The sequence below is a fragment of the Diabrotica virgifera genome, chromosome 2 (genome assembly GCF_917563875.1).
Source record: "Diabrotica virgifera virgifera chromosome 2, PGI_DIABVI_V3a".
Classification (NCBI taxonomy): Eukaryota; Metazoa; Arthropoda; class Insecta; order Coleoptera; family Chrysomelidae; genus Diabrotica; species Diabrotica virgifera.
In genome coordinates this window covers 245,790,293-245,814,839 of record NC_065444.1, presented here as the reverse complement: position 1 = coordinate 245,814,839, position 24,547 = coordinate 245,790,293, and the positions used below count along the sequence as shown (strand labels likewise).

The 24,547-nt window shown below is 33.1% G+C and overlaps 1 protein-coding gene across 2 annotated transcripts in view; it reads right to left on the bottom strand.

The window, feature by feature from the left end:
• Positions 1–24,547, bottom strand: part of LOC114326742 (neurotrimin-like) — an 880,435-nt gene that overhangs the window by 399,536 nt on the left and 456,352 nt on the right. For both annotated transcript variants that reach the window (XM_050643137.1, XM_050643138.1), the window contains exon 2: positions 1,453–1,515. In XM_050643137.1, coding sequence (XP_050499094.1) covers positions 1,453–1,515 — 63 coding nt within the window. The remainder of the gene's footprint in view (positions 1–1,452; positions 1,516–24,547) is intronic.

The window sequence follows — 24,547 nt, the reverse complement described above, 5'->3', positions numbered from 1 at the left end:
AATTTATTGAGTTTAGAATGTAAGGTTTTTTGTTTAGCAGTTTGAAACAATGAAAGTAATTTGATGTCTCCGAGAATTTAACAAAATGGAAAGTTGTATACAAATTAAATTGGTTCTTGAGAAATGATAATATGGGTAGTGGGTAGAAAGGATGTTTTGTGATTGGTGAAAAATGATGGATGGAAGAGATGAGACTGTTGAGTCTGATTTCGACGAGAAAAAAATAGGCACTGTGAAATGAATATCTGAAGAGAGCAGTCCAGTTTTTGAAAAGTGAGAAGTCAGTGTAAAGTGGTGAAGTTGGCCTTTGCGAGCAGAATCAAGTTAAAACGAAATCGTTGACCGAGTGGAGAAGTTAATTTTCCTAGGACCGAGGAAGATTCCTGTTTCTGTCTAGAACGAGTAGCCGATTGGTATCTATTTGCACAAGATATCGAGCAGAAAGAAAACTGAGTCGAGAATTCGAGCGAGTCCTGTTTGTTTGTTTGTGAAGCAGTTTGGACGAGAGGGACCTTTCGCAACACCCTAAGAGTGCGTGTGGGAGAATCCAGGACGACGCAATCCGGGAAAAGAAGTAGAGAAGAAACAAAAACTTTAGACAAATCATTTGTGAAACGGAGAGAGTTTGTTTATATCCACACCATATTTGCGTAATTTTTGTATTGAACAGTTCTACAACATAATTAATCATTCCAAATTTTAAAGAAGAAATAAGTAATCAATTCAAAAAAAGAGAAAAGTAAATTTTATTAAATTTTGTAAGAATAAATAACGAATTATTTAAATACTTTTTTTTTGTTAAAACAGAGAAGATATCAGAATTAAAGCTTAATTTAGTAGATGAGAAATAGTTGCAACAAATTTAGATTTTTGCATAATTTTTAAATCCTATGTTTATGGTATATTGGATAAATAAATAATATTTTTAAGATTTATATGACATTGAGTGTGTTTAATTTCCCTGTTTTTTCCTGGATGGAGTAAGCAAGTAGAGATACCAGAAGCCACAAACCAAAGTTAAAGCATCAAAAATAAAATAGCCCTGAGAATAAAGTTTATTAGAAAATTTAATTTAAATTTGGTTTTGTTTTACATAAGCAGTAATTAAAATAATTGAGTAATTAATTAAGTTAAGAATTTGCTGATAAATCTCATAAAAGAGATAAATACAAAGCATAACAATTATTACAATAGATCTCTCATAAACAACAGAGACACACAGACCGATAAATCCACCAACTTAATTTAAAATAATTACTAAAATATGTAGAAAATCCATTAAACAAACAGCGAAAAAGGAATAACTTTAAAAGTTGCCATAAAACCGATGTTTTTCCGTGATCTAATCAGACCCACAGTACTTTCCTAGCATCCTGGCACACGTGACTTGAATCCGAGATCCGAGCGGTAACTGTTATTATTATTACGATTACGACCATTGGTATTACTCACCGTGATTAAAGTCTCCTCCAAGAACTGATATCCCATTGGAATCTATGTTTCGAACGTGTCTGCCTGTAATAGAGAAAAATTGTTAGTAAAATGGCCTAGAAAGGCTTACGGGAGGAAAAGGTGGGTGCGGTGTAAAAATTAAGTACTTTCATAAAACGTAGTTTTGGTGACTCTATGAAAATATTGTTCTTGAGGCATGATTGGAAGAAAAATTACAAGGAAATAGTAAAGTTTCGTTTTAAAAAGTAAACTAATCAAGTAAACTAATCCTTCTTTATTGTTGATTTATATATTGACAGCGTTACTCCGATTTTACAAAATTATAAAGGATTACAAGAGTATAAAACTCAAGATGCAAAAACAAAATGTCTCTGGAGACCGGTCCTGCATCGATAACTATAATGTTGTATTCAATGTGGGCTCCGAATATTTTTAATATTAACAAAGTTTAATATAAGTTATAAATTGTGAATCTCAGTGATATATAGAAATAAACTGTAAGTGTACAAACTCTTTACATAATATACAGTTAAATTAGCATTAAGTCAGCAAATTGCAATTATTTGTTATTGTTGTCAATAAACAAATCCAGTTTTACCAGCAAAATAACCGCTTTTAATAAAGACCGATATACCTGTTTTAGCAGGTGTACAGGGTCGGACTTACTTTTCACTTAACGTTTATCGAAATGAATTCAAACATGGAATCACACAACAGTTCTACAATACAAGACCATCAAAGTCAAATAGACGCATCACAGTCATACTCTTTGGCAGCGTCGAGAGTGCAATTTCCTTTAAAGTCCCAAGCAATTATCTTTAGTGCCTTAGAAAACACCAAACTTCAAGACTACCTTCTCCCACTAATATATAACCTTCCCACCATATAACCTTCTCTTCTAGATTATCTAATAATCGCATAGGTATGTATTTATCCAATAAACAAATAGTGGATGATTTTATGAATAATCATGATCAAATAGAAATACAAGGTTAAATTGTCAGAGCAAGAAGGTTAGTTACACCAGCGGAACGACTTATGCTCTCCGGCGTATGTCCTTCAATACCGCACGACTTTCTAATCAATGAGTTAAAAAAATCGGCATAGTTCCTGCCTTCCCGATGACATTCCTCAAATTAGTGCTTCTATGCCTGAGTACAATCACATCCTTAGTTTTCGAAGACAAATCTATATCAGACCTCACAGTCTGACACTACCAGAATCATTTACTCTTATTTTTGACAACACGATATATAGAATATTCATTTCTCAAGACAGTTTAGTTTGCTTTAGATGCAAGAAGTCAGGTCACATTGAATCACAGTGCTCCAAACCACTAGCTTAACTGAACGCCAACCAAAACAATGAAGCATCGGTATCCAGCGCAACAAATATATCTTTGCAAGCACCCAATGATACAAACCCTTCTCAGTGTGAACAAATGTCTATTTCTAATGTCCTGGAGATAACGAACAAAGTAGATGCATTAAATAAGGACAGTCACATAATTAATCAACCAAAACGTAACTTTGATGAAATTATTTCACCTGAAGCAGACCTATCTTCAAAAGAATGTAACATTTTTCCACCACCTAAAGTCCAAGCAAAATCTAAAAAAGCTAAAATTAGTTCGGCAAGCACTTCTGAATGCTCCTTTTGTCTCTTACTTCACCCTGCTAAAAACTTCATAGAAAATCACCCTCTACCTTTCCCTCTAAAAAGATCAAAGTGATCAACTTAACATGCTCCTAACGAATATCACGGGATCAACAGATCCTATAACCACAATTCAAGAATATACCACAGACCTATCAGCTTTGTCCCGTATGCTCAGCCAAGTTTACCCCCATTTAAAGGAAAGATCCATAAAACGAAAATTCACGTCCATAAAGAAAAAAATCAATAGTTATCTTAGCAGTGAGGCATCGGTCTGGGAAAGTGACACATCTTAATTAAGCCAACATTAAGATTCAAGTTTCTACTTCAAAAGAATATTGATGGATTTTTTCATCGCCTTGCTATGCTCCTACACCTTTCTCTGAATTCCAGCAACTATACTGCAGAATTCTTTGGTTTGTTTAAAGCCATCAAACATGTATATATTAAAAACCTCCCTTGTTGTCCAGTCCTTTCCGACTCTCCTAGCGCAGTCCTATGCAAAATATATACCATAAACACCCCATTGAGAAAAGAACCAAGGCCGAACTAACGGAAGCTCAAGAAAGTTTCAGAAGAATCCACTTCCTGTGGATACCATCCCACATAGGCATAGAAGGAAATATGAACTAGCAGATATTAGTGCGCGTAACGCTATCACTAATGATGAATCAGACAGAGAGTGTCGGAGTTTCGCTAGCGATCTAAAAGTTCATTTCACAAATAAAGTGTTAGTGCGTGGAATTTAATTATTGCTCCAAAGGTTTAATTGACTACAAATTGTAATTCATTTTTACCAATTTTTGATTTAATATTGTTACAAATGTTACAGAAATGTCGCTAATAACCTTCGGGTGGATGCGACTTTGTTTTTTTCAAATAAAAAAAAAATGTAATTCTAAGAAAAAAACACTGAAATCTTTCATTTTATACATTTATACAAAACGTATTATAATTGATTCTCACTACAGCTGTTTGGCCAGAGTGCCTTTCTCAACTGATGTATTTTTACTATGCGTCTACAATTTAGTGTCTTTAACCGAATAAGTTGCGGATAGGAAAGCTGGTGTCCCGCTGCACGTTCTTTAAAGGTTCTACCAGTTTGACCGATGTAAGTTTGGAGCAGTCACCTCATGTAAGTTTATATGCACCACTGTTTAAGTGCTTTTTTTTTGGCTCTTGTTGTTTTGTCTTCGTACAAATATTTCCGTTCATAACCTACTTGCCATTACAAAATGATATCTCTCTCCTGTCGTTTCCCCATTACTGAGGATCGTGATTTCTTCCAATATTCCTAACAATGTTTCTCCATTGGTCTCTATCTTCAGCTGCTCTAAGAGCTGCGCAGAATGAGTTTCCAGCTGAATGCTTTATTTGGTCAGACCATCTAGTTGGTGATCGTCCTCTTGATCTTCTCCCCGGAACGTTTCCAGAAACAATTAATCTCTCCAAACTGTCGTCACCTCTGCGAACTACGTGACCAAAGAATTGCAGAATTCGTTGCAGACATATTGTGGACAGCCTTTTTTTAATATTGAGTTGGTTTAGAATGGAAACGTTTGTCCTATGAGCTGTCCAAGGTATGCGCAGCATTCTTCTCCAGCACCACATCTCAAAAGCATCAATTTTTTGGCGCTCGCATGCGCGAAGAGTCCAAGTCTCTGCTCCGTATAGAAATATTGAGAATACAAGGGCATTCACCAGTCTCATCTTGATATTTTGAGAGATAGATCTGTCTTTCCAAACTTTAGTTAGGCGACTCATCGCATTTTTTGCCATACCAATACGTCTCCGAACTTCTGCTTCACAGTTACCATCGTTAGTTATACTAGACCCGAGATAGACAAAGGTGTTTACTATCTGGTATTCCTGTAATACGTTAGTCAGTTGAATAGTGTCAAATCTGTCGACCACCATTATTTTTGTCTTAGCTTTATTGATTTTCAGACCAACTCTATTGCTTTCGTACTCAACTCTTCGCAGAAGATCAAACATTTCTTGCTCATTTGCTGCTATAAGTGTAGTGTCATCAGCAAATCTTAAATTGGAGATTTTCTTACCAGCTACTGTTACTCCACCGGCCCATCCTTCTAAAACCATCCTCATGACATGTTCACCATAAATGTTAAATAAGTCAGGTGACAACACGCATCCTTGTCTAACACCTCTCTCGGTCTTGAATTGGTTTGAGAACTTCTGATCTAGTCGTACTGTCGCTATATTAGACTGGTATAGATTTTTAATAAGTGTCACCAGGTGCATTGGTGCGCCCATTTCTATTAAAATTGACCACAGATTTATCCAGCTTACACAATCAAATGCCTTTTGGTAGTCAACGAAGCATATAATCATAGGTACTTGAAATTCTCTAGACTTTTCAATGAGTTGTCTCAGGTTCAGGATTTGTTCCCTTGTACCTTTACCCTTTACAAACCCCGCTTGTTCCTGAGGAAAAATGATATACCCTATATAAAATGATATGGAAAAGCCTTTACTGGACCTCTTTCCAAAACACCGAACAGGAAATCCACAAAGAACAAAAAGTTTGGCTCCGTAGACAAATTGCTCAGTGATAAGCTGGTAAGAATAGGTACCTATAAAACTGTTGTTAAAAATCTATAGTAATATTTTCAATAGCTTAGGAATGACACTAATAATAGAAACAGATCTGTATTTTTGCAAATTGTTTTTCGACCCAAATTTTAAAAAAGCATTAATAAAACTAATTTTCGAATGGTCTGGAATCCGGCCAGTTTCAAGTTATTTATTAACGGTGAAACAAAGATAAAAACAATAATTGTAAAACCATACAATTGTAGTATATAATTTAATGGCTTTTTTTATAAAGGATTCAAAATTTTTTAAAAATTCGGTTATTATTTCATTTTTTCGCAACAAAATATCCGTACTTTTTTCAGGTTATAATAGAAATGACCTTGACAACATTATATGGCAGAAAATATATTGTCGAGTAAAACTAGACAGAAATTATACAGTAGCGCAAAACTCGTATCTGTGTTGGTTGATTTCAACTTTTAAAATCATTGCAAATTACCGATATGGCGTTCTCTCTCCGATTTCCAACTAAAATCTACGATTGCAACCTGTCAGTGACAAATTCAGAAAAATTATAAGTAAAAGGTCTTAGAAAAAGGTTTACCACCCTATAACTAGGATAGTAATAAAGGTAAAAGAACCTCGGACTTGCGGTTCCAGAGTTGTCACCGGAAGCACTGTTTAAAGCCGTTAAAGCGTTATATTTCTCGACGCGCCTTAGCAAGATGAGAATAGATATATATTTCCGGTTTTTAGATCACTCGGTTTAAAATGGTGTAACCGGAAGTGCCAAATTATAGTCGCTGAAGTAGTAGATGTGATGCTAAAGATTCGAGCTCGAATATTTAGTTTTGGGTTTGATGTCATTTCCGATTAAAAAGTTTTGTCCAGAAGTTTGGCAAAAATGACTTTATATTTGTGAAATTATGATAATATGTATATCAGTCGACGCAAAGTTACACAAAGAGTTCAAAATATCGACTTCCGATTAAACTTTCGGTCATTTTGGGTGAAAATATAGGACTTACGAAGTCCAATTACTTGTTTTTATAGAGAATAGGGAACTTGCATAAAATTTTAAATTCGAAAAAGATACTTTAAATCGGAGCAGAACTTAATTTTTAAAATATACAGGGTGAGGCAGATAAAAGTCCTATTAGAAATATCTCTAGAACTAAAGGTAACAGAATCATGAAAATTAAAATAAAAGAAAAAAAAAATAAAAAGTTTTTGGTAAAAGGTATATATTAAAATACCCTAAATAAGGGTCACAATACAAAACGTTTTCGGATTAAGGAATCCATCATCAGTGTTTTAAAGCCCTAAAATTAAGTATAACCTAATTAAATGGATAAAAGGTAAAATTGACAGAGGTTTTCAAGAACAAGAGGTCATACTTACAAAATTTGCATGCCTGAGCCACCAAAATGTATCGGGTAAAAACCCTTTAAATGTAAATAATAAGGATGTTTTACATATTTATATAAAATTCATTGGATGATATAGATAAACCTGGATGTTACCCAGGGCAACACAGGACTCTCCCCACGTGGTTGGAACTTTTTTTGGAGAAAACCTCACATATTGGATTTCAATGGCCAACTGACAAGTGAATTCAAGAGCAACCCAAAATGACATCAAGAACTGTCAATGTAACCTAGTTGTAATATTATTTCAGCCACAACATTAAAGATTAATTTAAATGTTTTAAGATAAAAAACAGTATCAAATTTACAAATATTAAAAATAAATGATGTTCATAAAATATGAAAGAATTTTTTTTTTCTAAAAATAATGCATTAATTCAGTATTCAAATTAATGCATTATTTTTAGAAAAAAAAAATTCTTTCATATTTTACGAACATCATTTATTTTTAATATTTGTAAATTTGATACTGTTTTTTATCTTAAAACATTTAAATTAATCTTTAATGTTGTGGCTGAAATAATATTACAACTAGGTTACATTGACAGTTCTTGATGTCATTTTGGGTTGCTCTTGAATTCACTTGTCAGTTGGCCATTGAAATCCAATATGTGAGGTTTTCTCCAAAAAAAGTTCCAACCACGTGGGGAGAGTCCTGTGTTGCCCTGGGTAACATCCAGGTTTATCTATATCATCCAATGAATTTTATATAAATATGTAAAACATCCTTATTATTTACATTTAGAGGGTTTTTACCCGATACATTTTGGTGGCTCAGGCATGCAAATTTTGTAAGTATGACCTCTTGTTCTTGAAAACCTCTGTCAATTTTAACTTTTATCTCATTTAATTAGGTTATACTTAATTTTAGGGCTTTTAAACACTGATGATGGATTCCTTAATCCGAAAACGTTTTGTATTGTGACCCTTATTTAGGGTATTTTAATATATACCTTTTACAAGAAACTTGGTATTTTTGTGATTTATGGTATACAGCCAGCTACAGGAAGTTTATTTTCCTCGTGGATTTTAAAATAAAAGGGTTCTGAAGAGTGATCTATTCAATGAAAATATTTTCATCTATTTGCTACTACAGGTTATACCAGAAGTTGCCTATAACTTCGTTTTTTTAAATGGGACACTCTGTATATTTTTACAATTTTGGATTCTCCCCGATGCATTATTTCTTAAAATATGAGGTTTTGTAACATTATACAGGGTAGTTTAAAAGATAATTACGTTTATTTTTTTAATTTCGTAGCAATATTCACACCCTGTAGAATTGTATTAGTTTGACATCGAAAACTCTACTTATGTTTAAATGGTTTTTAGTATATTCTACTATTGTTAATAAGTGTTAGTATAGCTAATTTTTTAATTTTACTATACAGGATTGGTCGAAACTCGGAATGAGTCTTTTCTGAGTTTTCTTAAATGGAACACCGTGTATTTTAGTATTGTAAGAAAATTATATTTTATGGTACTTTTTTATTTCTGAAGCATTCCCTATACCTAACTGCTTGAGTATGTGAGTTATTGGTGATTTAAGCCAAATATTAATTGCAACAAAAAATACGTGAAATTTTATTAGGTTGGCCGTGAAAATATTCAATCACAAATATTTTTTCGGAAATAGATACATATTACTCTAGACTGATTCTTAAAATTAGCAATAATGGTTGATCTATCAAAATACCTACGTAGTTCTAATTGTTGGTTCGATTAACAATTAAGCACAAATTAAAGCATTTAGGTATAGGGAATGCTTGAGAAATAAAAAAGTACCATAAAATATCATTTCATTACAATATCAAAATACAGGGTGTTCCATTTAAGGAAGCTCAGAAAATACTCATTCCGAGTTTGGGCCAACCCTGTATACTAAAATTTAACAAATGGCTATACTGACAATTCCTAACAGTAGTAGACTATATTAAAACTTATTTGAACATAATTAGAGTTTTTGATGTCAAACTACTACAATTCTACAGGGTGCGAATGTTGCCAAGAAATTAAGAAAAAAACGTAATTATCTTTTAAACTACCCTGTATAATATTACAAAACCTTATTTTAAGAAAGATGACGCCGAGGAGAATCCAAAAGTGTAAAAATATGCAGGGTGTCCCATTACAAAAAAAAAACGAAGTTATAAGCAACTTCCGGTATAACCGGAAGTAGCAAATAGGTGAAAATATTTTGATTAAATAGATCACTCTTCAAAATTCCTTCATTCTAATTTTCATTATTCTGTTGTTTTTAGTTCTCGATATATTTCTAACAGGCCCTTTATCTGCCTCTATATATATCAAAGAAAAAAAAATTGTTTCTATCTTTCGTTCGGCCCCTAAATACGATTAAAACTTCCCCTGTTCTAGTGTTCCTATACATCAAAGTTTGTCCGACTAGACACCGTTAAACTATTAACAAATTTTCAGCTTGCTATTAATAATTTTTTTTTGGTACGCGGGATCCAGATCTAATTATTCAAATACACAGAAGTACAAAATTTACAATAAATTTGTATTTCTAAGTTATTAGGTATGAGGTTTTTTAGGCGTGAAATTTTGGAAATCGCATTTTTAAACGAAGCTGAACATTATAATATAATAAAACAAAAACGGGCAAGTTCTCTATTGAAAATTATTTAAAAAAATAGTTTTTTCCGCAAATCGCCAGGAAATTTTGACATTCCTGTCAAAATTTCTTGAAGAAAAAGTCAGGACTTCCTTACTGTAAGGAAATGTCATTTCCTTACTGCAAGGAAATGATATTTCCGTACAGTTGTTAGTGTTCTACATAAATGATAGAAAATTTTACTTTCGAGAACACCAGCAATTAAATTTATAAGCGTCAAGTTTGACAATTCAACCTCAATACGTTTCCATAGTAACCCAAGTAATTTTATTAGGAATTTCAAAGCACCATTTATTTTGGAATAAAATTATCGCGTTTTTTTTAAATCAATCAATATCTGTCGAATTTTAAACGATTTGCGGAAAAATAGTATGTTTACCTCGTAGGAAAAGCCACATTCCTGGACTCTGTGTTGCTAAGTCTCGGCTTGCGCCTCGACTTAGCAATCTTCACAGTCGTCCAGGAATGTTAAGCTTTTCCTACCCGGTAAACAATGTACTATTGTTCCATTTTCCGTTACAAAATATAGATAGTTTTTTTTCAGGGTACAATAAAAATGACATGGAAAATATTATACATGAAACAGAATATGAATTTTCTCATAAAACTAGCTATAACTTTCATAGTAGCGCAATACTCGTATATTCGCTGGTTTCAAAAATCGTTGCAAATTACATTATTGAAAGAAAACTTCCGATATGTCTCTCCGATTCCCAACTAAAATCTACGTTTCCAACCTGTCAGTGCCTAATTCAGAAAAATTGTAAGTAAAATGGCTAGAGAATCCGAAACAAGAAATATGGGGTCCGTCGTAAAAATTAAGTGGGTACTAAAATGCCGGCGATAAGGGTTATCGGTGAAATATACGATTTTTTTAGAGGGGTTTTTCCGAAATGTGCTAGTTGGGAAAATGCGTTTTTTTATTCCTTTTATGGCATGGCAGTGTATTGTTTCTCGAGATTATGTACTTTTTGCGGTATTATTCTCTTGTTAGTTTTTGCCAATACGAAGCAACATTTCCTTGATGGTATAAATATAATGTACAGTTTAGACATTCGTCAAGAAAAGGAAGAACAATTTATTATATAGCCTTTGATGTTACAGCAATTTTATTTTCACCTATTTTGAAAAAATGCAATTATTGTTTTCATCTATTTGGAAAACATGTGAAAACCTTGGATTATCCATGTCTATCTGTCCCAGAAACTTTGGAAATACAACTTCACCGTTATTAAAACAGACATAATGAAAAATTATTTATCTATCCGAGCCTTATTTATAGTCCAGGGTAATAAGCTGGAAATAGACCATGTTCTGGACACTCAAAGATTCAGGTAGCTGACTACTTTTTTAGTTATTGTAGACGTATAGGAAGAAAACCTACCTATTTCCTGCCTAAAGATCGAATCCGTTTTTTAATTAATAACAATTTAGTGCAAAAATCGCGATTTTTTCGATTTTTTGCACCCTATCCAAAAACTAAGCAGTTCACATAAAACTACAAAATTTAATTTTTTAGAACATTTAAAAACCCTCAAAATGCCGATTTTCCAAATTTAAAAAGTTAATTTGTTGCTATGCAAACTGTAAAATAAATAAAAATCGTTATTTGTTAATAACTTTTACTGAAACTTCTTTAGAACTGTAGTGTTTCACCCAAAGTTGTGTATTGGGTACTTAACAAACCCTTAACATTTGAGACCGATCCATTAATTAGTTTAAAAGTTATTATATTTGTTTATCCCAGAGACCTTTATTTTGCAATAACATAAGACAGAAAATAATGAAGATAAGGCAATTCTGCGTATGTCAGATGAAAGTAGAAAAGTGATACTGTCAAAATGTACTAAAAAAAGATAAAAAAATATCTAATATAGTCAAAAATACTAATGCCAAATTTTTGACATTTTTTAGTTTATAAACATTTAGAACAACTTTAAAAATATTGTCTGTAGAAAAAATCATTTTACATATTCGAAAAGTTGGTATTTTACACAAATTTTTAAAAATGTTGTTCAGTTGGTGACTAGTCGTGGTAAGTGAAGGGGAGCTGGCAGCCAATAAATGAACGTGTTCAAAAACTAAAAAAGGCAACTTAAAACTACTACCATTTTCTACATCTCGGGATCTACTGAATATATTTTGATCTTTCTTTTTTTTAATTTGTATGTAATTTCTCTTAACACTACAAATATGTAATTTGTCTATTTGCAATTTTACATTTATTAATTAATAAACAATCTAATTTGTTTAAACAATTTTTGAAAAAATAATTTTTTCCCAAAAATCCATGTTTTTAATCAGACTATCATTAATAATCATAGAAAAAGTTCAGGTATACCTTAATAAATAAATTATCATCAATAAATAATTATCTAATAAAAATAATTTATTTATTTAAGTGAACTTTAACTTTGTGTATGATAATTAATGACAGTATGATTAAAAAAAATAGATTTTTCTAAAAAATATTTTTTCAAGAATTGTTTAAACAAATTAGACTGATTATTAATCAATAAATTTATAAACAAATTGCGTATTTGTAATGTACGTAGAAATTACATACAAATTAAAAGAAGAAAGATGAAAATCCATTGAGTTTATCCGGAGATAAAGAAAATTGTATTAGTTTGAAATTGATTTTTCGGTATTTTAACTCGGTGGATTCGTAGGTTCCCCTTAGTAATCGTTTGAACTACAGTTTTGAAAAATCGTAGAGAGTGCTGTGAAGATATAATGTTAATGCAAATTTTTTAACAAAAAAAAATCCCATTATTTAAATTGGCATCAATGAAATTCCTTAATGATTATAAACAAATTAGCTGTAAATTAAAAAACAAATGGCAAATTTTGTCCCTAATAAATACTGGCAAAATTTTTTTTATTTGAAAGTTCGTGTTAAAATACTAGTTTTCCGAATATATAGAAAGATTGCTCCTACGGACAATATTTGTCAAGTTATTCTAAATGTTTATAAACTACAAAATTTCAAAAGCTTTGCATTAGGATTTTTGATTATATTGATTAATTTTTTTATCTTTTTTTAATACATTTTGATACTATCAGTCTTATACTTTCGTTTGTTATACTCATAATTGCCCAATGGCCATTATTTTCTGTCTTATGTTATTGCAAAATAAATGTCTCTGGGCGAAACAAATAGAATAACTTTTAAACTAATTAATGGATCGGTTTCAAATTTTGAGAGTTTGTTAAGTATCAAAATAACCAACTGTGGGTGAAACCCTAAAATTTTACGTTAAATTTTATAAAAGTTATTAACAAATATCGATTTTCATTTATTTTACAATTTGCGAAGCAACAAATTAACTTTATAAATTTCAAAATCGGTATTTTGAATGTTTTTCAATGTTTTAAAAAATTAAATTTTGTAGTTTTATGTCAATTGTTTAGCTTTTGAATAGGGTGCAAAAAATCAAAAAAATCGCGATTTTTGCACTAAATTGTTAATAATTAAAAAACGGACGCGAACTCTAGGCAGGAAACAGGACGTTTTCTTCCTATAAGTCTACAATAACTAAAAAAGTAGTCAGCTACCTGGATCTTTGAGTGTCCTGAGAAAATCCTTATTACCCTGACTATTATAGGTGAGGCAATGAAGCCCTAAAAAGCTTAAATACCAAATTTTCGCAGTTAGACGAGTATCAATGAAACTTTTTGCACTTGACTCGAAAGAGCCTCACTAAACTTTATGAACAAAAATGATGATGACGAAATGGAAATTGCATTATTGAATAAGGAAAATGCAATTATCAAAAATCATTTTAAAGATATAAATCATGACAAATTTGTAATTTGTAAATAAGTGAAGAAAATGAGTTCAATTTTACTATTTGGAGGGTTTTGGGTTCGCTAAGTGAATAATCTCCGAGGCATCTGGTGCCTAGGATGGGTATCGTCTTCTGGAGTTTTATGGAAAATCGTTACAAAAGCAATGTAAACTTACGGTATTAGCACGATTATTTCATTCATAGGAGATTCTGACCAATAGAAAGCTACAGAAAGAAAAATTAAACTGATAATTTTTGATAATTTCCCGTCGTCAAGTATATTACGTCTGATGCCCTTCGTTGCTATGAAAAACTACATTCAGTGACATTAGTGACAATTAATGTTTCAAAAATTATAAAAGTAATGACTTTCAACCGTCAAATATTTATAAGAACTGTGTGTTTAATTGTACTAATTTGTACCTACATAAATACATTATAATAAAATTTTGCTTTTGAACAGTTTTATTCATGAAATAATCGCAACAAATTGCACTCGATCTCTAAGATTAATATAGAATTTTTGCCCTCGAGACACTTTGACATAATCTCACTCGCCTTCGGCTCGTGAAATTAAAACTGTCAAAGTGTCACTCGAAAAAAAATCAATAATTTTAGAGCTCTTGTGCAATTACTAGTGATTATTCGACGCTGCTTAGCACGATGCGAACAAAAATATACTTCCACATTCATGCCTGTCTATCTGTCCGTCTGTTTGTCCGCAAATATAACTCCTCCACTATTAAAACAGATACAATGACAAATACTGTGTCAAATGAGAGTTATAATGCAAGTATGGTATTAGAGTTGAGAAATTTGACCTTAGACTTTAAGTTTTAGGGTTGCAAGCGGCACTACTGTTTTAAAGTCTCCGAAATAATATTCGATGCTTTTTGGCAATACGAACAGAAACTTTCGGTTTTATGTCTGTCTGTCCGTGTGCCTGTCTACCCGCAAATATAACTCCTACGTTATTTAAACTAATAAAATGACAAATGAGAGACTGCACCTACATTGGATCCGTATTTCGCCGATCCGATCCGATCCGACGTCGGTTCGAAAACAAACATTTCTTCTTCTTCTCCTTCTTCTTCTTCTTCTTATTCTTCTTCTTTTCTTCTCCTTTTTCTTCTTCTTCTTCTTCTTCTTCTTCTTCTTCTTCTTCTTATTCTTCTTCTCCTTCTTCTTTTTGTATAGACATTACTGTCTGTCTTTTCAATGTGCCTCTAGTAAGTTGTCGTTCCATCGTTTTCGTGGTCTTCCCACTGATCGTCTTCCTATTGGGGAACCGTCTCTCGTTGTCCTGACTACCCTATTTGTTGTCATTCGGCTTATGTGGTCATTCCATTCTATTCTTCTGTTTCTCACCCAGTTATTAATGTTATCCATCTTGCATCTCCGTCGTATATCTGTACTTCTAGCTCTGTCCCATAGAGTCTTACCATCGGTTTTTCGAAGGGTTTTCATCTCCGCTGTTTCGAGCAATCTTTTTGTCCTCTCTGTGTCGGGTAGTGTTTCTGCCGCGTATGTCATTATTGTTCTGATGACTGTTTTGTAAATTCTGCCTTTCATTTCTTTTCCGATATTTTTATTTTTTCATATTGTGTCATTCAGGCAACCTGCGGCTCTGTTTGCTCTATTCACTTGATTTTCCACTTCTGTTTCGAGCCTTTCGTAGCTAGATAGTGTGATGCCTAGGTATTTAAACTCCATCACTTGTTCTATTATCTGACCTTCCAGCTCCAATTTACATCTTATTGGATCTGCTGTTATAACCATGCATTTTGCCTTTTTTGAGAAAATTAACATGTTAAATTTTCTGGCGATTATGTTAAATTGGTGCAGCATACGTTGTAAATCATCTTCACTTTGAGAGATTAGTATTGCATCGTCCGCATAGCAGATTATTGTAAGTTGTTTTTCTCCCATTTGGTATCCTTTTTTAGTTCTTACTTTTTTATTATTTCGTCCATGATTAGGTTGAACAATAAAGGACTCAAGGAATCCCCTGTCGTGTCCCATTGCCGGCTTCAATTGGTTCAGTTAGTTCATCTTCCACTTTTACTTTTATTTTGTTGTTCTGGTAGATGTTTTCTATTGTTTTAATTATCCCCAGAGGTACCTCCCTCGAGTATAACAAGTGGATAACGTCCTTTAATGTGACCCAGTCAAATGGTTTCTTAAGGTTCACGAAACATAAATGTGCCGGTTTGTTGTATTCGAACGATTTCTCTTGAACTAGCCTCTTGGTGAAAATAAACTCATGGTATCAAATGGCTGCACCTACATTGGATCCGTAAATCGCCCGATATCGGGTGATTAATAGGAGAAGCTACAGCAGAGAAGCAGTTCGACGTCGGTCGATATCGGATCGGATCTGATCGGAGAAATACGGATCCAATGTAGGCGCAGCCATTTAGTACCATGGGTTTATTATTTAATCCGACGTCAGCCGACGTCGGATCGGAGAAATGCGGATCCAATGTAGGTGCAGCCACAGTATAAAGAGGGACAGTAGAAGCACTCTGCGAAAAATTGGAAGTTAAATCTGTAGTCGAGGATGGCGACCGCGCAATGTTGGCAGTCGCTTTTGCCCCACTCTCGCATTGCTAGTCGCATAGAAACGTACGGATTTTAACAGGGAAAACCCGCATCCATCACTGGTGAATTACCAATTGTGTACTGCCGGTATTACTTCTTGAGATCAAAGCACCGACAGAGGAGTGATTTTACTGTGGAACATCTATATTTACTGTGGTGCAGCCTTACAGAGCTCCATTTGAATGTCATTTAAGACCACTGTTTTCTTTTACCTTGCAAAATTCTCTTTATAGTTTATTAAAATTCTTAGAGACTTCATATAAAAAGCAGATGAATTATTAAAGTATAATTCTGTTGCTTAAGAATATTTAACATTAAAGTAAGTTATTCGAATTAAATTCGGATCTCAACAGACGAAGAAAAAAGAGAGCAAGGAAAATGGCAGTAAATTATGCAGTGCCATAGGCGTAACAAAAGTTGTATCGCCAAAAAATGGAAAGATACTAATATCATTACAGATACATTTTTTAGCGCAACCTTTAAAGGGAATGCCGTTTTGGTATTCTTAATATTCTTATTATTTTGACAAATTTTTGCCAAACTTTAGTTTCGTGGGAAGGACAAGATTAATTTTGTGATGAAATATTGTTGGTTTTATGTTTGCGTATTATATTCTTCTTCTTATTCAAGTGCCATCTTCGTTCCGAAGGTTGGCGATCATCAGGGCTATACTTATTTTCTAAACTGCTGACCGAAACAATTCGTTGTTGCTACAGCTATACCATTCCCGTAGATTCTTTAGCTAGGAGTTTCGTCTTCTTCCTATGGACCTTTTTCCTGCTATCTTCCCCTGCATAATTATTTGAAGCAGTTCATATCTTTCGCCTCTTGTAATGTGTCCCAAGTATTGCAGTTTTAGTTTTTTGATCGTAAATATGACTTCCTTTTCTTTATTCATTCTTCTCAAGACCTCGACGTTTATGACTCTCTCCGTCCATGATATTCTCAAGATTCTGCGACACATCCACAGTTCACATGCCTCTAATTTTTTGGTATCAATATTTTTCAGCGTCCATGACTCCATTCCGTAGAACAGCACAGAAAGTACGTAACATCTCATCAGGCGAAGTTTCATTTCAAGGCTCAAATCTCTTCCACAGAACACTCTCTTCATTTTAGTGAATATGGATCTGGCTTTTTCTATTCTTATTTTGATTTCTGCTGAGCTATCGTTGTCTTCATTTATTAAAGTGCCTAAATATTTGTATTTGCTAACTCGATCGATAATTTCATTGTGTAAATATAAATTTTGAACATTTCTTGTTGATTTCGATATTATCATAAATTTAGTTTTTTATGTTCAAAGATAGTCCATATTCTTCGCTGCTGTCTGCTATCTTATTCACCAATGTCTGTAGCTCTTCAAGTGTTTCTGCGATCAGAACGGTGTCGTCGGCAAATCTCAGATTGTGTAATCTAACACCATTTATTTTATTACCTAATTCTAATATTCTAAGCAAATTTAAATCAAGGAACTACCCATTGTACAATTCACCATAGTCGGTTTGACAATCGTTTGTGGATCTTGGCTTGCTAGCAGAAAAGTCACCATTTCCGCCAATTCGTAGCAGCTTCCCTAAAACCTCTGACCCTTATAATCTTAAGGTCTATTTCTCCAACATGACTTCATCTTTTATTGACTATCTGCCTTTTAGGCCAGGGTAATAAGATAAAAATATACCCTCTTCGTGACACTTCAGCAGCCAGGGTACTGAAGCGTATTTTCGACAGGTAATACCTATAGGAACAAATTATAACTATTTCCTGCGTAGGATCTGGCGGCCATTTTTATTTTTTAAATAATTAACTGTCAAAAAATAGCATTTCCCCCTTTTTTTCAAATCAACGGAAAACAGTGAATATGATTTTTTAAGTACAAATATCTTCGACATTTTGGAAAAAACTTTAAAATGACGTATTACAAAGTTTGATGTACTCATTTATTGTTAATATAATTGCGAAAAAATATCGGAATTGCAAAAAAAATATATTTTCTCAATTACTGTTATAAAAATTAGTGTACAGCTTTGAAATTTTTGTCAAATGATGGTTCTTTGGTGCTTAATATTTGATAAAAATTTCAAAGCGATTTATTCAATTGTTTAAATTTTATTCAAATTGTTTATCCCAGAGAGCATCTTTTTGCAATAACATAAGTCAGAAAAAAATGACCTTAGGACCATTCCACAGATTTCAAATGAAAGAGTATGAGCTACATTTTCAACATAGTTTAAAAAAATGAATAAAAAATGCATTTATTAGTAATAAATAATTATGCAAAAGTATCGTTAATTTTTCTTTATAAACTTTTTGGATAACTTTTTTCAAAACAATTAACACTTTTTTACCCTGTTTTAAGTGCACAACTACCAAGTAATTTTATCTATATCATAATTTAAAAAAATTGTAATAAATAAGTATAATTTCTTATATAACAAAATGAAAAGTTTATAAGGAAAGATTTATGATACTTTTGCATAATTATTTATTACTAATAAGTGCATTTTTATTAACTTTTTTTTAACCAAGTTGAAAATATAGTTCATGCTCTTTCATTTGACACCTATGGAATGGTTCTAACGTCATTTTCTTCTGACCTATGTTATTGCAAAAAAAATGCTCTCTGGGATAAACAATTTGAATAAGATTTAAACAACTGAATGAATCGCTTTTCAATTTTTATCATATATTAAGCACCAAAGAACCCTTATTTGACAAAAATTTCAAAGCTGTACACTAATTTTTACAACAGTTATTGCGATTTTTTTTGCGAATTTTTTTTTGCAGTTCAGATATTTTTCGCAATTATATTAACAATAGATGAGTATATCAAACTTTGTATTACCTTTTTTTTAAAGATTTTTCCATAATCTCGAAGGTATTTGTACTAAAAAAACCATAAGTTTCCCTGTTTTTCATTTATTTGAAAAAAAAAAATGAAAAATGCCATTTTTTGACACTTCATTGTTTATAAATAAATATGGCCGCCAGATCCTACACAGGAAAACTTACAATTTGCTCTTATAGGTATTACCTGTCGAAAAAATGCTTCAGTACCCTGGCTGTTCAAGTGTCATGGAAAAACCCTTATTACCCTTGACTATTTTCCAAAATAATACTAAAGAGAAGGCATACCAATGCTTGTCCCGTCTTAGTCTATTAATAATATCAAAGAACGTAGAATTTTCTCATTGAATTCGTTTTGTATTGTTCGTTTTATCAATATAAATTTAACTAAAGGCGGGTTCTCACTTTTCGCTGACGCAGTGTAACTGATTCAGTGATACTGAACAAATAATGAACAAGAGAACATATATTTTCGTTTTAGTTGATCAGTACATATTCATACTTTCAGATAAAGTGAAAACCAGGTTTACTTTTTATCATTTTTGCTGATCATGACACATAATGAATAAAAACTGAAGCATGAGAACATACATTTTCGTGATTTGTTCAGTGTGGCAAGTTTTGAGAGCAATTTCGGAGCATTTTTTTGTAGAATTTTGTCTTCGTTCTTAAGTGGTTTGTATATTCAGAATCTTCCAAAGCCAATTCTTTCAATATACTTAACTAGCACCCCATATATTTCTGCGAAATATCCAGGACCTCACGACCTGACCCACCACCTACCACGTTTTCTTTTCTGTTGATTCACTAGAATATTCTGTAATCAATTTACTAATTAATTATTGTAAACATACTTCGCGAACAGGTAGTCGCAATTTTTTTTAACCATTTTTATTACCACGACTTATTTAAAATGTTTTGGACTAACTGCTTACTGAATTGAGCAAATCATGAATCGTGTGAATGCAAACGTAGCTTTTTATTTTTCATTATTAATGAATCAGTCACACTCTGTCAGCGAAACTGACAAGTGAGAACCCGCATTTAGGTAGAATATCAAAGTATATAATTGCTTTTAGCACTGGCATAGGCGGCTTTGAAGTCGACAGACAGTTAGTGTGTAGCTATATTATATGCTAGTAAGCTTTCTAAAATTTGTATATGTGCATGTATTGGCTGTATTTCCCTTTCCGACAATGAATGCTTATTGCTAGTATTACCATACCCTGCAATACCCTACAATACCCTACAATACCCTACCCTACAATACCTTGCTATAATACCCTACAATATCTTTTTAAAAAATTTAAACTCTCTCAAAAAGCACATTGCCGAACATTTTATTTTGCAGATATTAACAGACTGATGCTTCTATGGTATTTGCAATCATGTTAACTTCCCGATTTTATGAAGCGAGAGTATTATGTATTTCTTTCAGCCACTCCTCTGGTATTAATCTGTTCTGTCATATTAATGCCACATCAGTAGTATAATATTAGTTTATAGATTGCCGCCAAAAGTTGGTCACTACCTTCCTTATACATTTCAGAAGAGAATTTGTCAATACCTGATTATTTTTAAGTTTTTGGATGACATTTCACACTTTTTCATTAGTGGTGCTTTAAGGTGTATTTGCTGATCTAGGGTTAGTTGTTTTTCTCTACAAGCACCTTCTTCAACATAATTTAAATTAATATGATCGCTTAAGTATTGGATCTATCTACTAAGAATTAAGTTCTAATCATGTATACTATTGTAAAGTTATATTCTTTTTTGGTAATGAACAAAAGTTCAATAATATATTTTTCTCCAAATTTTTTTCATCGGTTTTTATATTTTGTCTACCTTCCTACTATTCTCCTTATTTCTCACCTGTTGGTTTCCAATAAACCAATTTCGTAGTTCTGTTAGATATCTAGGGTTTGCAGATGATATTGTGCTGATAGTACAATAGCATAGATTGAGAATAAATATGTATAAAACCCAGAGAATGACTAATCATGTCGTTATAAATATATGCGTAGGAGTAAGATCCATAGACCATCTAAGGGCCTATAAATACATAAGTAGATAATAATAAACCGTTTAGTTTCTCTGTCGCATAAGACTGACTTGAGCAGCCTTCGGAAAGTTGAACCGTTTTTAAATTGTTCAACAAATGGACCAAAGAGTGGCATTCTACGCTCCTTTGGATCCCGTCTCTAGAGCAGCACGAAAAATGCATATTGCTTCAAAATTCTGATTTATTCAGATCCAGAACTAGACATAAAGGGGTGGGCCTAAATAAGTCGGCAAATTTGCAAAAAATAGTTATGATGTATTTAGAATAAATATTCAAACTGTTCATTCACCATTCATCTCAATACACTCAATACACTTTAAATCACTTTTTCAATCGAACTAATAATGCGAGCAAATATCGCGAGATCTTCAATGATTACCCGTACCTCTATTTTTATACAATGTTCGAGATTTTCGATTCTCGCGCAAAAACTCTGTTCTTAAGCATGCCTCAAATAAAAAAATCCATAGGAGTAATGTCTGGCACCTTGGAGACCACGTTTCGTTTTTACGTTTAGCAATCCATCCAGAAAATGCTGGTTGAGTATTATTTAGCTTTGTAATTGTCATTCTGACAGTTAAACCCTTTTAATGAAAAAACCAAATTGTTATAACCTAAAATTAACGCGTACGTTCTCTGTCATTTCACTCGAAACACAACGACTAAACGCACGGAAAAATCAGTGTTCGTTCATTTTGAGGACTAGCATACCGACTTATGCCAATCCGGCCTTGTCGCTGGGTAATGCACGCAGAACGCGGAAAGGAGCGGTGGAATTCACTCATGCGTCGTTTCCGAGGATACCAGCTGATTTATTCTCACCCCTGCATATCGTCCAGATAGTCACTTATACAAACTCCTTACAAGAATAGTAACGAATCGCCTTGAGAGAAAACTTGATTTCTACCAGCCAATGGAGCAAGCGGGATTTCGTACCGGATTTGGAACAAATGATCACCTACAGAGCATTAAAACGGTAATAGAAAAGACTATCAAATACAATCGATCACTCGTTTTGGCTTTTGTAGATTTGCATAAAGCCTTTGACACGGTAGAATTTGACAACATTTTAAAAGCACTATAAGCATGCCGCATTGATTACCGATACACAAGGTTAATTTACAATACATACAAGAAAGCAACTATGTCGGTGAAACTACATAAAAACACGGTACATTTCCCAATCGACAGAGAAGTCCGACAGAGCGGTACATTATCGCCTAAACTGTTTACCACAGTACTAGAATATGCTTGTAAAAAACTGGGAAGAGCGAGGTCTGAATATTGACGGTAGAAGATTAACAAATTTAAAATTCGCAGACGATATAGTTTTATTCTCTGACAACCTTAGGGAGATATGTACAATGCTACATGAACTTCAGCTCTCCAAAATAAACATCTCCAAAACAAAATTCATGACAAACCTAGTACTTAGCGGAAATATCAATATTGGAGACAAGGAAATAGAGCTAGTGGAAAAATACATATACCTTGGGCACGAAATAAAGATTACAAGAGACAACCAAACATGCGAACTACGAAGAAGAATAAACCTAACATGGGTAGTCTATGGAAAACTCAAACACATCTTTAAAAGCGATATATCAATTTCTTTAAAACGTAAAACATTTGACCAATGTATGTTGCCTGTGATGACTTATGGTGCCGAAACTTTGACATTGACAGCTACAACTTCTAAAATGCTGCAAATAGCCCAGAGGAAAATGGAAAGGTCAATGCTGAGTATATCGCTTCGTGACCGAGTTAGAAATGAAGACTTAAGACGAAGAACAGGAGTTACCGATGTAATTTCCCGAATTGCCACCCTGAAATGGTGGTAATCAGTGGTAGGAGATGGACGAAGAGATTACTTGAGTGGAGGCCGAGATTAGACAAAAGAAGTAGAGGAAGACCACCTACTCGTTGGACTGACGATCTCACAAAAATGTCTAGAAATTGGATGCAAAGTGCTCAAAATAGAGCACAATGGACAAAAATAAGGGAGGCCTATGTCCAGCAGTGGACGCAAAGGGCTGGATGATGATATTGTCCAGAAGTTATTTCCTTGTATTAAAAGAGACCTACTTTTACTTGTGTATTGCGACTACTTGATAGGCACAGCAAGTATTTTACTAGTATAGGTGTGTGTAATTGTATTGTTTTTCGGGTATTTAACCTTTTATGTTTCGATGCATTTCATGCGTTCAATCAATCACATACCCTCTTCAATATTCTTTTGTACGCATCTGTCTTAATAGTATGGCTCCCTGTACCGACAAAGAGCCGTTTTGAAATTCAAATGGATTTTGTTTTTGTCAATGCACAGTCAGCGGAAAAAGTTGAATGACGAGTAATAAGAAACAAAAGCATCGAGTTGAAAGCTAGTTCATTGGTTTTTCTTCCTTTTTGGTTCCGCCGTCAACCTGTGGATCTCCTTTGAGATGTATATCATTATTAGAAAATGGAAAAACTTTGAAACAAAAAGAGAAGATATTGAGTTAATGTGATGTCAATTATTTCTTGAACTTAATTTTTTTAGACCAGGGCGCATCTGTAAAAACATTAGTACATTTGGACGTTGAGAGGTAACTCAAATTTTTTTGCAGAAATTGCTTGAAAATGACTCAAAAATAATATTATTTGAGTTATCCTCCCTCTCAAAAAGGTCCGGAACATTGTTTATATATTCAAAATGTCAAAAAATTAAGGAAAGATTCGATTTTTTTCTTCGTTTTCTTTTGATTATAACTTTAAAAGTATTCATTTTCAAGAAAAGTTGTACCGACATAAAAGTTGCGTAATTAAATTTTATACAATATAGAATTGGTTAAAAACTTAAAAAATAGTCACCCTTGTTGCAAACTAGCAATAATTGCGAAAAAAACGTACAAAAACAAGTATTCGCATTTTACGTTTTTCAACCATTTATGCTACACACAGGACCTTCATATTTCACCCAGAAAAACTATATGATACAGTGAAACAGTACTGTAAATTTAATTAAGATCGGTTCAATAGATTTGCAAAATAAATGTTGCAATCCAGCTTTCGCAAAAAAAATTCATTTTTTCAAAATGTTACAGGACTGAAAATAAAGCAGATAGCAAGTTGATTTTTTTTGCTTATCCGCTCCGAGCTTCGCTGGTATCGCCACCTACCTACAGGATTACTAGTATAACTTTTACCGGAAATTTTCTGGAAAGAAAAAAGTGTTGCCTATACTCTGTGAGTTTCGCTGGTATGGCTGCTATCGCCATCTAACGGTTGACTAGTGTTCCTATTTCGGCCGGAATTTTAAAGAGGACAGTAGAAAAGCAAATAATAGCAAAGCTAGGTTAATTTGGATAGTTGTTTCAAACTTATTATTTAATTCTTATCGTGTAAAGGCGGAGATACATATGCGCTCTGCTCGGTGTGCGAGCCGCTCGCGCGCAGCGTATTCGTCAGATTAGTACGTGTTTTCAAGTGACGCACAAACGGCACGCACACGGCGCACCACGATCTAAATTCTGTCGGTTTT